A 15,823-nucleotide genomic window follows, 5' to 3' on the forward strand; every position below is an offset into this window, starting at 1 on the left:
AGAAAGGTAGGGGTTTTCACGGTTAGAATAACGGTTTGGTTATTCGAACCGTGAACTTACTTTTGAAACTGAACCAGTATTACCGGTTTCTAGAAAAATCAGTAACTAAAACCAAATCAAAGCAGATCGATTAATTAGTTGATTGGTTCAGTTAGTCATCAGCTTGATTCGTTGATTTTTTGGCTTTTTTATATTTATACTATATATTATAAATGAATATATAAATATATAATAAAAAATTAGAAATACATATAAAATATTATATTTTAAATAATAAATAATATATAATATATATTTATTAATTTATAATATATGGATAATATAAAATAAATGAAAAATATATAATATACATAAGTATGCATATAATATATAGAAATATATGTATTATCGGTCAGCTCAGTTAACTACCGGTTTTTTATATTGGTTAATCAAAATCGAACCAATACTTTCGATTTTTTAAAAATACCAAACAGAAATCAAGCAGACCGATTTGGTCTCATCGGTTCAGTTCAGCTTTTTAATTTTTCAGTTTTTCTTGCTCACCCCTAACAAAAGGTTGTCATATCTCTATTGGACCCAAGTCATGGGGTTTCTTGGTGAATTCCATTGTAGAGAACTTTTGCATCATTTTAGGCCAAGTTTGGCAGTGCTTATTTGGGTTGAGACCACACAAAAAAGCACTTATTGGTGTTTGGGAAATAAACTTCAAAATTCCAGCTTATTTTTAAGTGTACATACAATAAGCACTTATTTGAATTTTTCCTTTCAAAACACTCCCTGATTATATTTTAAAATGTCAATACTGCCCTTTGCTCAAATAACATAGAGTTTCTCTATTCAGTGAAGCTTTCTTCCCTACTCTTCTTCCCACAAACTCCATTGCAACGGCAAAACTACTCCATGATTGAACCAGAAGCTTGTGCATCCAGGTTGGTGGACATTCTTCTCTACTCAGTTTTTTTTTTTTTTCGTTTTCTCATCTTCAACCAAACAATCATTACATTCATCCAACTATGTTACTCGTTCTTTTTGTGTGAATACTAAAAGGTTAGGGATTTTCCAAACTCAAACCAAAAGCCTCGCATCTAGGTTGGTGAACATTCTTCGTGATGTGGCACTCCTAAAATGAAGGTTAAATTTGTCTTTCTAAATGAATATGTGCTTATTGAAGAAAAAGACCACCAAATGCCCAATATAAAATAAATAGTTATTTTTTAAAATATTCATTTGAAAAAATTGGGTAGCAAAAACAAATAAGTACTTATGCAGTATAAGCATTTGTTTTTAAGTACCTATTTTTCAAATAAGCACTCCCAAACATGACCTTAATCAGTCGACAATCTCTTTCATTCATTGTATGTGTGACCATGTGACTCATTCTATTGCCAAGCATGCTTGTTTATTTAGGCTGTGTATTTGGTCTCTTTCTCTTGATTTTCTATTAATTACCTATACTCGTGAATAAGTACATTTGGCTAAAGTAGAAGAGTCGGGCAAACCCAATCCCAACCCAACTCAAAAACTTTAGATTCAGTTAGGGTTGAGATTAGGGATTCAACAACTCAAATTGAGTTAGGGTTGACTTCAACCTGAATTAACCCGGCCCAAATCGCACCCCTATCTTCTACCAATATATTAAATCCACATGCAACATAAAAATGAAATCATTTCATTAATTTTTAGTAGCATTTGAACCAAGTATCTATATTATATACTAAAACAAACGGGACATGTCCCTCCTTTCTCGATCCCCATCTCATTTTCTGTTTCTCTTTTTCTGAAAAGATTGATTTGTTTGGTTCCATTTTAGTAAAGCATTTATTACTGTAAGCATAAAAAAAATGTTACAATCTATTGGAATATGGCATTCGAGTTTAGCTTACTTTTTCATCTATCATAGTTTCTCTATACAAATTATTTATATCACTTTTACCCAATGTTTTTAAAAAACGACATAGAATCAAAATCATTTTGGCCATCAGGTTTTGGGTCAATGGTTCGATTGTCCGATTTGAATAGACGGCCTATTCTGACAAAAAAATTAAAATTTTAAAAAAATAATAATAATTAAAATAAAAAATGGCCGAAACCATTGACCAGGTCAAAACAGGTCAACAGTTCAACTACCCCAGATCATTGGGTCATTGACCAATTCAACGGCTTCTGGCCAGGGGTCAAGTTTGGGGAAAAACGGAACCAGTTGTCTAGACGATTCCTGGACCAAACGGTATGACCATCCGGGTCAACAGTGGTTTGAAAACCATTATTTTACCCCAAGACTAGGCCACAAGCACATTCTACCATTGAATAGACCTGCTTAAGATCGTGACTCATTTGACCTCTTATTTGCATGCAAAACCAAGGGTCTATTTAATTTGCAGTTGTAATCAGAATCAGAACTGGAATCGAAATCCCTTGAAATCAAAATCAGAATGGTCTATTCCATTAGTCTGTTTGGTTCAAACTGGAATTGGAATCAGAATTGAAATAAGCTAGAATGGGATTTTATTCCCAAAGAATGATGGGGAAGCCATTCCAGCAAGAATGGGAATGGGATTCCGATTCTACCTAACCAAACAGTTGGAATCAGAGACCCCTATTCCCAAGAATCAAATGGGCCCTAAGAATGAAGACAGTTATGGTAAAAATGGCCAAAAATGAAGCAATATAGGTAATTTCTTATTTGATGGTGTTTTTTCCTTTTCCTTTTTCTCCTTATTTGTTATTGTTTCAAAGTTACCCTTTTCACTAATTATGGTTCGGAGGTAGGTGCATTGCTACTCAGAGTAAACCAAGGTATATGATCTAGATTTCCATGGATTCTTCAAGTCATAGTATGCATAATTTTAGAACCACTCCTAACATAATTGAATTTCAAGATACAAAACCGTATCTGTCTGCAAGCTTCCCCATCTTCCATAGTATGTTGTTGCTCTGTCAACTAGAAGAAAGTGCTCCCTCTTTGAACAATAAGTAATTCTAATGTTTTCATGGTTGTTCAACTTTTTTATATTTTTATATCAATCAATCTGAATCACTAGAAATAGAATGGGCTGTCTGAAATCCTATTCAGCCAATTCAGCCATTGTGAATAGTTCAGGCTGTTTATTGGAGTTGGCCAATTCAGCCATTTGGAATCAACTTGGCATATGAAGAGATGTTATCTTGTGGTTGGAAGGCTACATCAATAATGAAGTAATAGCTCTTTATCTGTCTCTTGTTTGTGCTTGCATCGATGTGTTCAACCCTGAGAAGTGGCTGTCTTCACTACCTGACTTTGAAGGATTCACTAAACAATTAAATAACCTAAAGTGCAATCTGTCATTCACTAAACAATTAAATAACCGAATAAACTTTTCTTGTTAGAGGGAAGATCATTTCCTTTTTTTTCTTTCATTTGGGAGAAATTAAAAGAGATTATTTTGTTGAAACCAACAGAAATCTCTGAGTCATAAATGTCATAATTTGCTCTCAAGTTAACTAGATCTTCACATAATCCATCCTCATTTAAAATCTGAATGGTATTCATTAATCCATCTTTGGATGATCTCCACTTCTTGTCTCCTTTGCTCTACAAGCCAATCTGGATCTTCTTTTGTAGCAGATCGGAAATCCACATGGTGAGCTCCTGCAGCAGAAAAAAAAAAAAAAGAAAAAAGAAAAATCCACAGCTACACTAGGATGACATTTAAAGAAAACCTCTATATATATATATCACTGATAAGCTAAGAACATAAAAAATAAGAGAAGGAAGTTCATTGAATCTCCATGACTAACCTTTCTCAGTGGCCAGTGCTATGATGCTGGCTGATATATTTTTCAACACACTGAACATTTTCAAATAAATAACAATTAAGTTAATATTACCATACAAGAGAAGCAAAGGAGCTATACATACAGGTCTTCAGCCTAACCCGAATTTAAGTTGGATTAAGTTTAGGAAGAATGGACTAAATAAAGGATCCAAACAATAATAAGAGACTAGATTAATAGGGGTGTCAATTGGACTGGATTTGATCCAATCCGATCCAATTCAATGTGAGTCCATTATAAATGGACCAGGTCCAATCCAATCCAATGAATATTTTGGACCAATTTGGACTGGTCTAATTCAATGTCTGGACCATTTAATCTGTTCAAATTCATTTTGATTTAGATTGGTTTCAACCCAAACCCGGTCCATTAACACATATACTCTTATCTTATATCAATGGACCAGATATTGGCTTGATCCAACCCAATCCAATATAAATTTGTTACGGACAGACCAGGTCCAATCCAATCTAATAAATATTTTGGATCGGATTGGTCCAATCCAATGTCTTGTTGGTCTGTCTAATCTGTCCAAATTGATTTTGGACTGGACGGGGTCCAATCCAAAACCAGTCCATTAACACTCTTAACTAGATAGAAACAAGGCTCAAAGTATTGATATGTATTGATGCATTTCTTTTTTTTTTTTTTTGATCAATTATCGGTGCATATTATATAATACATATTGGTTTTTGAACTATCTGATATATACTATGAACTAATTAGGATATTTGGCCACTTTTGAAAATTAATACCCTTCTTAGAGAGGACACTAGGAGTATTGCCCCTTTGTACCTTAGAGGGCACTCCATGACAGTTCCATTCTTTTCAAGGAAGAAGAAAACAAAAAGGCTAAGAGCTTCACATTTCATTTCTGAAAAAGATTTTCCCTGAAATCTGAAAATGGGCAAATTATTGGGTTAGGCCAGAAGTTTTTATAGAATCAAATGGCTATTTTGATTGGAAAATCAGGGTATTTGAGCATAACTTTTTTGGTAACCTAAGATACTCACTCACCTCCCTCTGCTCCAGGGATCTTGCATTCCATTAGAAAATATTATATTACTTCCAAATCTCTTAAGAACTTGCTCAATCCTCTGCATGGACATTGAAAAGAAGTATAAATAACTAAAATGGTTTAACCCATGATTGAGCTACTGTGAACTCCATAAAACGGAACCAAGAAAGAAAAAAGAAAATAGCATACATTGCCTCCAAATTCTGTTGTAATCCAGTGGGGTCTAGGCAGAACTCCATACTTCCTCATGCATTGCTCACTGAACGCTTTGTAGTCAAAAGTAGATGGAGGGAACATGCTATCTTTAGAGCAAGTCATAGGCATAACCATCTCCGTGCATGCCTAATGATCAGAAATTGATTTCTTTTAAAATAAATACAATCTCATACATGTTCCTTAACCAATGGCATATTCACTACTTGTAGCGATGTTTTAAAACCCAGCTTAGAACCAGAACCGCTTTGGCCATTACTTTCTGTGTCTGGTCTGAATGAATGATCCATTGCAATTTTAAAAAATAAAAGATAAAAAATTAATAAAAACAAAAAAAAAATTGTCAAAAACATTGTCTAGGTCAACAGCTCAACCAGCCAGATCAGCGGGTCGCTGATCAAATCAATGGTTGTTGGCAAATTTCTGGTTCAGGGGTGAAACAGAACAGATTGCCTAGATGGTTTTTAGGCCAAACGGTGTGACCATCAAGGCCAACAATGGTTCAAAAACCAGGACTTGTAGTGTGAAAAATTATTTAAGAGCTATAATTTAATACTGGATATGACATTAAACAGAACAGAATGACAAAACAAGGTTCTATGATTGAAACAACGCTTGATGATGATGATGATAATGATGATGATGAATCATTACTTGCATCCACATTCACATTACAAAATGGTCCTGATAATCTGGGGTCTCAGGAGATAAACTTGATATAGGCCTAACCATTGACTTCTTTTGTCATTAAACAAAATGGCCACTTTCAAACTCAAACCTCAACCTCAAGTTTTACTTTACCATTGCACCAGACAATGGCCCTTAAATTGTGATGCTGCATCTGGGGGCAACGGTATAAAGAAACATAATTAGGATTCTTACTTGCCAATCCCAACCATGGAGCCCATGAGCATCAGTTGCATTTTCTATTTTGAAGCATTTTTCTGTACGAGAATAATTGTAGTACAAGCTTGCCGCTGCAACAACCCTGCTAAGCTTGGTAGCCCTGGGAGGGAACCCATCAATGATCTTGCACATCTTCAACACCCCACAAAAATAAAAGGTAAGCAGATGAAAGCAATTCCAGTTCTATAATAAATTTCAAATTTGGATATATTTCTGAAGTAAATATGTATGAAGAAGTAGTCATACCTCTCTTACAGGGTAAGCAGGCAATGGCATCATAAAATTGGCTTCTGTTGGGTAGTTCACCATGGCTGTATAAACAAAAGCTGTCCATAACCAGTTCCGTGCCGAATACATTGAATGAAGGTTCCTAAAACAAATATAAGAAATAATGTTGAAGTGATCTCTCAACTCAGGGATTTATACAAACAGGTTGTTATATATTAGATGGTATGGAACTTAGGATGTTAAAAGGCCATAAAGTTACCGAAGGTTGGTTCAAGTTATCTGGAGAGGAGCTCAACTGAATATCAACAGTGACGGCTCTCTACTCAAACCCATATTCTCTCACTTGTCAGCCCACAATTTTATCATTACATCAAGTATTAATTAACCCAATATTTCGTTAATTCTGAAAAGTTAATTATATTATAACAAAATATACGCCACATAAGTTGATTCATGGTTTTTAAAACCAGACTGAATTGGATGGTCGGACTGGAAAAATTGGGAATCGGTTCTATTTTCCCAAGAAAACCGGATTTTCTTCCAAAAACCGTTGATTTTGATCAGCGAACCACTGAATTGGGTGGTTAATTGTTCAAACCGTTTTGATTGTTTTTTTGATTTTTTTGATTTTTTTTGTCAAAACGGGCTGAGCACTCAATTTGAATGAACCGTTCGAACCGATAACCGAACCTATGACCAGTTTGGTTTTAAAAACCATGAGTTGATTAATTGCTGATTAGTTCCTATTCTAGAGTTGGTACGTAGATGCAGATCACCATGATATTTGATGGGCCATGCTGAAAAGTTACAATGTACAACTTACAACCATGGTAATTAGCTCTGCTTTCAACTTAACGTTGATCCGTAGTTTGGCTAAAACCTAGGATTTGATCAAAATCTGTTGACTTAGTCAAAAGCCATTCAATTTGGGCAGTTGAGACGTTGACCATTTAACCCGATTACTAAGTCACAAGTTGCACACTCAATATATGCCTAAACTTTCAGTGATTATAACTTTGCATTTAGATGTCCAAATGAGGTGATTCTTTTTTTTTTATTTGGATAATTATTTTTTAAATCTATGCATCTCAAGAAATCATAGGTGCCATGCCCAGCTATTTTTGCCAAAAAGCTTTTTGGCCTCAAATTATAATTTTTAATATTTTTTATAAATAAAAAATTAAAAATATAAAATAATACATACATTATATATAAAATATAATTATATAAATATATATTATTTATTGGTAAAATATGTTTATATATATACCCAGAGGCAAAAACGGTTTGGCCTCTGGGTTGATTTTTAAAACATTGGTAATTAGTGAACCATGGCCCATTTTGTAGGGCATGAAAAATTTTCAACAGCCCTGGGTATATGACCCATATGGCCCAACCCATATATGTGTTAGGGGAGTAAATGGGTCAAATGATGTATTTTGCATTTAGGCCAAAGAGCAGATGATTCCATAACTAGACAGATGTAAATTGGCTCGGTTTCGTAAGGCTGTAAGAATACAAATACAAATATGTAGAATGAAAAACATTGTATTTTGTATTATTTTGTATGCATTTAACTCTTTGTATTCTTTCCAAAGGCTCAGACAAATTCGTGGGATAGATGGTTCGGATTAGTCTTGGTATGGGATTAAGTGTTTCCACAGTAGTGTGGATAGAAAGAGTTGCAGAGTGACAGAGGGAGCCACGACGGTTCGAGATTAAGACAAAAACATGTGAAGATAAACTAAGAAAATAAAATAAAAAATAAATAAAGAAAAGAATGATGTCGAACATGGGTGATGTATGGGTGTAATTGGGGCAGAGAAAAAGATCAATGGTCCTGATATAAATGATTAACAGTTTATGTAGTTTATCCAAAATGTAGTCAGACTCCGTAGTCAGTGGTCACACGAATTAGGTGAGTGAGTTGTTTTCTGTTTGGTGGTTATTGGTGAAAGGAGATACCTGTAAGGCTGTAACAGTGATTACAGGAGATTTGTACTACCTCCCCGTGTACCAAGTTTTGACTCCCTTTCCAATACACATCTGCTCTATTCTGAGTTTTCCCTTGAGTGGTTTTAGCTGTCCAGAGTCTATTTCTCTGGTTTAAGTTAGTCAGAAGAACTAATTTATAAACAGTATTTGCCCTACATGTCCCCCTCTCCACCCTCTATTCATGCCCAACATCCTCTTTGAAGGAGAGAGAGAGAGAGAGAGAGAGAGAGGAACAACCTTCTAAGTTGATGGAGGCATAGAGTCAACCATGGAGAGGGAGTGGTTACAACTTACAGATGGGACTGAACTCTCACATGCTGCCTACTAGTACAATTTTATAAGGCTTACAAGTTCCAGAGTGCAGTACCCAGATGTATATTTTGAGTTGCTTATTACTTTATTATTATTACTTCATTGATTGATGAGCTCGAAGTCTTACTCGCAACTCCTGAAACTTCTGCTGAGCTCCGCCAGTCCTTTCTGCTCAGACACTGCTTGCAGCTCAGCCCAACTTCCCTTTATCACCTCGTAACAATTCTGGCTTGCGTCCTGCTTCAGATACCCATTAATAGTGTAATGAAAAAGCAAGGAAAGACAAGGAAAAGGATGAGAAAGCATACCCGTTAAAGTAGTAATAATGAAAAAGTAAATCGGGAAAAGCACCTTTGCAGAAGCTAAAATAAGAATAAAAAAAGCAGCACAAGAAATTCTGCTAAGTATACACCACTCTCCATTGATGGCAGACCTTGAAGTCCTGAGTTACAGCATCGTAGAAGCTTGTCCATGGAGTAATGTCATCAAACTGCAGAATGGGGGCTGAAGATGCCAAAGCTCCAAGGGCTACATGTGGGTATTTCAGTCTAAACCAAGCAGCCAGCACTGAGAGAGAGAGGGAGAAAGTCAAAATTACATAGAAAGCAAAACAAAAGCAACACAATCTAAATAGAAAATAACAATAGTGGGCCACTGAGAAATTCGTTGTAGCTGAACTTGGAACTTGGTAGAGCATTAACAGCCGATCACTAATGGCAATCATAAAGGAACTGATGTTGCAATAACAAGACTGAGAATTGAGAAAGCCTCGTTTTTTATAGACCACACAACATGGAAAAACTAAAACAAAAATTACAAAATGGAATTATTCATTCTAAATTCTGATTCCTGTCATATTGATTCCTCAAAAAGTTAGAAGCAAGGAAGCTACAAAAGAGGTATTGACTATTGGGGATTCTTTCAACTTACTTCCTCCATAAGACCCACCAAACACCACAACAGGGGAAGCTTCAGAAGATAAGTTCTTCTTCAGACTTTGAATGAGAACTGCAAAATCTGCTAGTGCTTGCTGTGAGTTCAGATACCCCAATGTCTTCGCTGACTTGTATGAGTCCTTACCAAATGGCAAAGATTCTCCATAAAATCGATGCTGAAATGGGAGGCAGAGTAAACAATCTTAGCATCCATTGAAACTTCAAACAGAGTGCTGCTAAAAAGGAGAACCCATTTAGATACTGTGATATAAAACAGTACCTCAATGAAGACGAGCAGAGCTCGGAACTTGGGAGCAATGTCGAGCATGAAACCAGTGTTTTCCGCAAACCATTCGATGTTGCCTTCGTTACCTGTGTAGACGAAGATGGGAGCTCCATGCTCCCAGTAATGGTCGTTGATGAGGTACTTCTGGTAAAATATTTTGGAGCTCTGGGGCTGAAAGGTGAAGTGGTCTAAGAGCTGAGGGAAGAATTGGGTCTTGTATGGGATGCTCAGTTTTGGATCCTTGGCTTGCTTGATCAGAGATTGATGGGTGGCTCTTGGAAAGAATATTTGGGTTGACTCTATCGTTTTAGTTGCAAAAATGAAGAGAAGCAGAAAGAGAAGAGCTGGAGATTGAGCCATCCCTTTCCTTCTCTCTGTTGTGCTTCGGCTTAGCTACTTACAGTTTATCCCTTGAGCACATACTGTGCAGTTAAACAGAACTGCACAGCTTTGTACCTTTTTCAAACGGAACAGTCGCACAGCTATATCCTGAACTGTTAAACTTGAGAGCAAACAATTTTAGTTAAATGCAACCCTTCAAAATGAATCGACCCACCAACAGAAGATGGCAAACAATGATGAAAGTGAATTAAAGGCAACATGATCAGTAAAAAACTATAGAAATTTATGGTGAAAACTGAATAAAACATTGATCCTGCTATTCCCGTGAATTGTTGATAAGATATTTGTTTAATGATTGTATATTGACCCGAGAGAGAGAGAGAGAGGAGAATGTGCAGAAGCTGCCAACACGAGGTTGGGCTGACGGGCGGTCACGTCCTTATCTAGCAGAGTTCACAGTGGAAAAGGAGAGCTACCTCTGAGGGAAAAGAGCCACAGACGAGATTCCCTGCTTTTCATTTTTTTTTTTTTTTTCTTTCGTGGAGCCGCGACGAAACCCCCAGGCCCCAAGCCTCTGGCAGGGATCAGGGTGTGTCCCCCCTGGCCGGCTGGCCCCAAGCCTCACTCTGACTTTATGAGTGTAAAAGCAAGCAAGGTAGGCCGAACCAAATCCCAAGTGTAGCACAAGTTGGACATGGGCCCAAATAGTCAGGCCTGACCTAGCTTGAGTTGGGCTTGGGTCGAGGCCTTGCACAGCCCAAACCCGGACCATTTAAATTCAAGCCAAATTGCCATACCCTTTTTGGTTGAATCGTGGTTAGGCTTTAAGAAAGAATGAAAGATCATTTATGGTTGGTATCGTCATGTGGTGTTTTATTTGAAAGCCACAGCCCTGTGGAAGCTACATCAGTACAGTCCCACCTTCCCCCTCTCAAAGAATAAATTTTGACAGAATAAAGGCTTCAATTGAATCTTCTTTTCAACTTATGGCTTTGAGCTTCTACTTTAAAAGCCAGAAATCTTTCTGGCTCCTGTGACTGTTGCTTATAAGACAATAGAAGACATCCTGTAAGACAGTAGTGTGGCTGTGGTTTGTGAACTCCTGGAAGTTGGGCGAGAATGAATAGATTAGAGTTTGGAGAACCTTAGGATCTAAGGTCGAGTTTGATATCATTGCTATTTCTACTGAAAACGTTTTGGGTTTATCAATACAAATTGGTGGGAGAAACGTATTGCCACATCATATGTGAGAGATACTTAAGCTAGAATGATTAGACTTCACCCAAAGAGTAAGAAACACCAACTTCATCGATGTTTCTGCAAACAGCCTCTAACACATGCATTTTTAAGGTATGTCTATTTCAACCATAATTAAATAGTGTCGAATAACAATTGTATGCCACTTTATGTTGATCAACCCAAAAGTTTCATGTAAAAACAGCAATGGTATCAAATACAATCTAAATCGGTGGAAAGGATGTCAAGGAAGAAGTATCAAATAAGTCCTCAAGAGTGGACTCATGTACCCTATTTATTGGGAAGGATGGTCATGCAATTCATGCACAACCTCAAATGGAATTCTAGAGATGGCAATTTGACCTGTCCACGCCGATTGGGGCAGGTTTTTTGACAACTGTTTGGGGTTTGGGGCAGGTTTTGGGAAAACTTTAAATTTTGGGGGCATGGATGGTATTTGTCCACCCCCGAACCCACCCCGATTATATTATATTCAAATATTATAAATTATATTATACTATATTACATTACATAATATAATCTAGTTTTAGATAAGTTTAAAAATAAATAAATAAATAAATTTACAAGTAGAAATGACTGGGGATGGGGTCAGGATTTCTAGCTTTAGTGGGGTTCAGAATGAGGTATTTGAGTTTGGTTCTGGGACGGGGCATGCAAAAACCTGCCCCTGCCCTGCCAATTTGCCCTTTCTGGTTATGGACAAAGACATGAGGGGATTTGGTACTGACCCGCATCCGCATGGTTTTTCCGGCATAAGCACGAGCCTATTTCAGATTCACAGCCACATCTCGCGAATCTCAGAAAGCCTATCTAGTGGCTTTATATATATAGGACTGAGATTCACAAGATATTTGAGGCTGCATTTGGAAGTGATGTAAATCAATAACTGATGTAAATTTTACATCGGTTTGGTTTTGTAGGTATTTTGAAGGAGCATGTAATTATGATCAACGTAAAATTCTACTCCGATTTAGATTTGTTGACGTTTGGATGAAGTGGAGTTTTACGTGAATCGGTGTAAAACCTCATCAAGCATAAAGTTTTACATCAATAATCGGTGTAAAACTACACCGATTTTATCAATATAAAACTTTATACTTTTTTACATCGATTTTCAAAATGTAAAGGTCACCTATATATACAATTCAGTGTAAAGTATAAAAAGTCATCAGTGTACTTTTACATTGATGACGTTTTACATCAGATCCAAATGAATACTTAGATTCCATTTGGAAGGAATACAAATACAAATATGTAAAGTGCAGAACCTTGTATTTTGTATGTATTTGCACAATACATATTTGTATTTGTACTCCTTCCAAACTGAGCCTTAGCAAGTCCATGAAACCAGGCATATTTATACTCTTACATACCCCTTAGTCAAATGCAATTGTCCACTCAAATTCCTCAAATTATTTTTCAAACCTTTTAAAATTTTGTGATTTTTTTTAAATTTTTTTAAAATAAAAAAAAATTAAACATGGGGGCTATTTAAGTTAACCCACAACCAATTCAGTTAAGGAATTAAGGTTATGTTTGGTTTGAAGGAAAATGTAAGAAAAGAAAGGAAAAGGTAGGAAAACCTTTACGAACCTCATATTGGTTTCTCTGTCTTTCCCTTCCTTTCCCTACCTTTTCCTTCAAACCAAACAACGCAACACTAGACTATGTTTAGTTTAAAGGAAAAGATAGGGAAAGGAAAGAAAATGTAACATAAACATTTTTTAACACCAGCCCGTGCATCACATATATCTCGTCTACTTTTTAATTACTGTTTTGGAAGCCTAAAAGATCTCTTCAATGCCACCCATCTCTAACAGGTTCAATGCATATCAGCCTATTTTGGCCACTTGGAGGGATCTGATGACCATCCATCAGATAGGGGAACCATTAAACCCCACAGTTCATAGGAATCTGGGTCACCTACCAATCAAATAAGTTCCAGCACCCTACCAACATGATCTGATACCACACATCTCATATATTGAGGGTCCTAATCTCATGGTGAGATGTACGGTATTGAATATTGTTGGTAGGGTGTTGGCAGGAGATCCTATATCAATTATGTCCCACTTGAAGACTCCCATTCAGCTCACTAGTATACATACTGCAGCCACCCCCACATCAACTTTTTTTTTTTTCATTGGGGTCGCATGTGACCACAGTAGTAGCAGATTTTTTTATCTATATACAAGGTTTATTTTGGGCTGGACATGGGCTAACTACCTTGAGTTTGCCACATATTGGACTATCAAAGTTGGGCTTAGCCGCTTAGGCTAGCCCTACTCCGACTCAGTCCGGAGTCCGGACAAGTTGCACGACTCTCTGAATGTAGTGAGCCCATTCAAAAGAACATCTCCACGTGATAAGATGGTTTTCACCTTTTTTACTGGTATCAAGTGGGGCAGCAAATTTAAGTCTGGTGTTAGAAAAGTTCTGAAGCCATTAGTGAATTAGTCCTTGCATCCTTATTGAGACAACTAGGTTTTCCACTTAAAAAATAATCACTTATTTTCATTGTACCTAATTTAGACCTAAGGTTTTAAAAATCAGATGGGATACGGGATCGTTTTGGCTATCGATCGGTTCCCTTGTCAAATGGTTTGACCATAGTTCGAATGGATGGTCAGTTCTGATTTAAAAATAACAATAATAATTAAAATAAAAAGTCATAAAATGTTGTTTAGGTCAATGGGTCAATTGTTCAATCACCCAGGTCAGCGATAAATCAACGGTTTTTGGCTTAGGAGTGGTTTTTTAGGGTGAAACGAAAGTGATTGTCTAACCGATTCTCAGGTCAACTAGTTCAATCGTCCAGTCCGGAGCCAGGCACACAGGAGGTCCCTTGGCCATTCCACTGAGAGTTTGTAGTTTTGCGGGTTTGATTCTACACCTATTTTTATGGGGTGATGAATTGCCATCTCAGCAATGAGTTCAATTCTCCTAAAAGCAAAATCTTTGCAAATACTATGATAGCATGTCATCGTTTTATCTTTTTTTTTTTTATCAGTGAGATAGTATGTCATCTAATTGCACATCAGAAATATCTCCCAATACATGTATATTAATTTCATGAAAAGATAATCCCGATGTGCAATTGGGTGTTTGTGTTCTCACAATGTTTGTATAGTTTTTGCTTTCAATTCAATTAGACCTATTCATGTGCTGGGCTCGAACTTGACTTTTACCAAAATTTGAAGATAAACAGGTCTATCTTCAACTATTGGGTCATTGGCCGTATTGAAGACTTTCCATACGGCCATCCAGAATAAAGACACCGACTGATTTGATTGTTTCTCATATGAATGAGAGAGAGAGTGTGTATATGCGTTACAGCCTAAAGACATGAAGCCCAAACAAGCAAAGAAAATACAAGAGGAAGAAGCCAACTTCCTGACAAATGAATGATAGATATCATAGATTTACTTTTCTTTTCCTATATGAATGATGGATTTAATATAAGTTTATAAATCCCACAACCCAGTTCTGAAGTATGAAAACAAATAAACTGACATTGGTGCAGGAATTTGGCATGGTTAGGTCCATGTCCAGTCAACCCCTTTCAAGACCCCTGATGACCAGGACAATCACTGAGTGGTGACCCTTTTTATACTTTGACTCAAGTCTGCTAACCTAATCCTTCTAATATCTTCTTTCGCCATTTCCATTAATGAAAATAATTTAAAAAAAAAATGTATTAGGTTGTCAATAGTTCATCCCTTGTACATTTACGATGTTAGATTTTTTTTTTCTAAAAAAAAAAAAGGCTTGTAGACAAGTTCATTGCACCAAATCCTCCATCATACAGTATAATTGGGAGTATAATTGGGTTTATAGGGTATCGAGTCTCCCTCGATAGACCCAAGTATTAACTGGAACCATTTTAGATCTGTGATTTTGCCCTAATTAATAATCGGTTCAGGATTGAAATCACCCTGTTCCAACCCATTGACAGCCCTAGAGTGAAGAGATATAAAGGATTCATGAACCTACTCAAAAACCGGGTTTCAATCTGCTATCCATGAGTTGTTCTTACATCTTTATCCACGAGATATTACAGCTGCGCAAGGGGAATATCTATATTGTCATTCATGAGAGATGTTCCCAATACATGGTGATGGTGCTCTATGAATAGGGATGTGGAAACAACTTGTGAGTAACAAAGCCTAGAGTGTTAAAAACCTCTGGCAATTTGTTCGAACTCCTAAACAATTATCCTAATTAGGTCTAATCTCTATTATTCATCTTTGACCTCAGTCCATTATAGGGAACTTTACTAACCCACAATGAAAAATATTACTTTTGAGGATGTGATATTCCTCATAATCATTATAGTGTTACGACTCATGAACCAGTATAGGCTCTATAAAGAGGTTTTATATGCATATTAACTAATAAATAAGTGTTATTTTTTTTTGTATTTTGTGCCATTCATCATTAATAACTTCCCCTTTACCCCATTTTCCCCAAAGTGCTAGTTGTGAGATTCAATTTCATGTGAATACTAGAACAAACCAG

General features: G+C 36.4%; 1 protein-coding gene across 2 annotated transcripts; it reads right to left on the reverse strand.

Annotated features, from left to right (window-relative positions):
• Positions 1-3,354: 3,354 nt before the first annotated feature.
• LOC104610689 (alpha/beta-Hydrolases superfamily protein) lies at positions 3,355-10,528 on the reverse strand. Of its 2 annotated transcripts, XM_010277424.3 has the most exons (11): positions 9,701-10,528; positions 9,416-9,596; positions 8,919-9,052; positions 8,613-8,722; positions 6,197-6,320; positions 5,927-6,082; positions 5,021-5,173; positions 4,831-4,910; positions 4,609-4,710; positions 3,778-3,827; positions 3,355-3,628 (listed from the first exon to the last, which is right to left on the reverse strand). In XM_010277424.3, exons 1-11 carry the CDS (start codon positions 10,064-10,066, stop codon positions 3,504-3,506), a joined length of 1,581 nt encoding a protein of 526 aa, XP_010275726.2. In that variant the 5' UTR covers positions 10,067-10,528; the 3' UTR covers positions 3,355-3,503. The 2 variants fall into 2 exon arrangements, with proteins under 2 accessions (XP_010275726.2, XP_010275727.2); XM_010277425.3 differs by lacking the exon at positions 4,609-4,710.
• Between the last annotated feature and the right edge of the window lie 5,295 nt (positions 10,529-15,823).

Source organism: Nelumbo nucifera, chromosome 8 (assembly GCF_055504915.1).
Source record: "Nelumbo nucifera cultivar China Antique chromosome 8, China Antique-T2T, whole genome shotgun sequence".
NCBI lineage: Eukaryota > Viridiplantae > Streptophyta > Magnoliopsida > Proteales > Nelumbonaceae > Nelumbo > Nelumbo nucifera.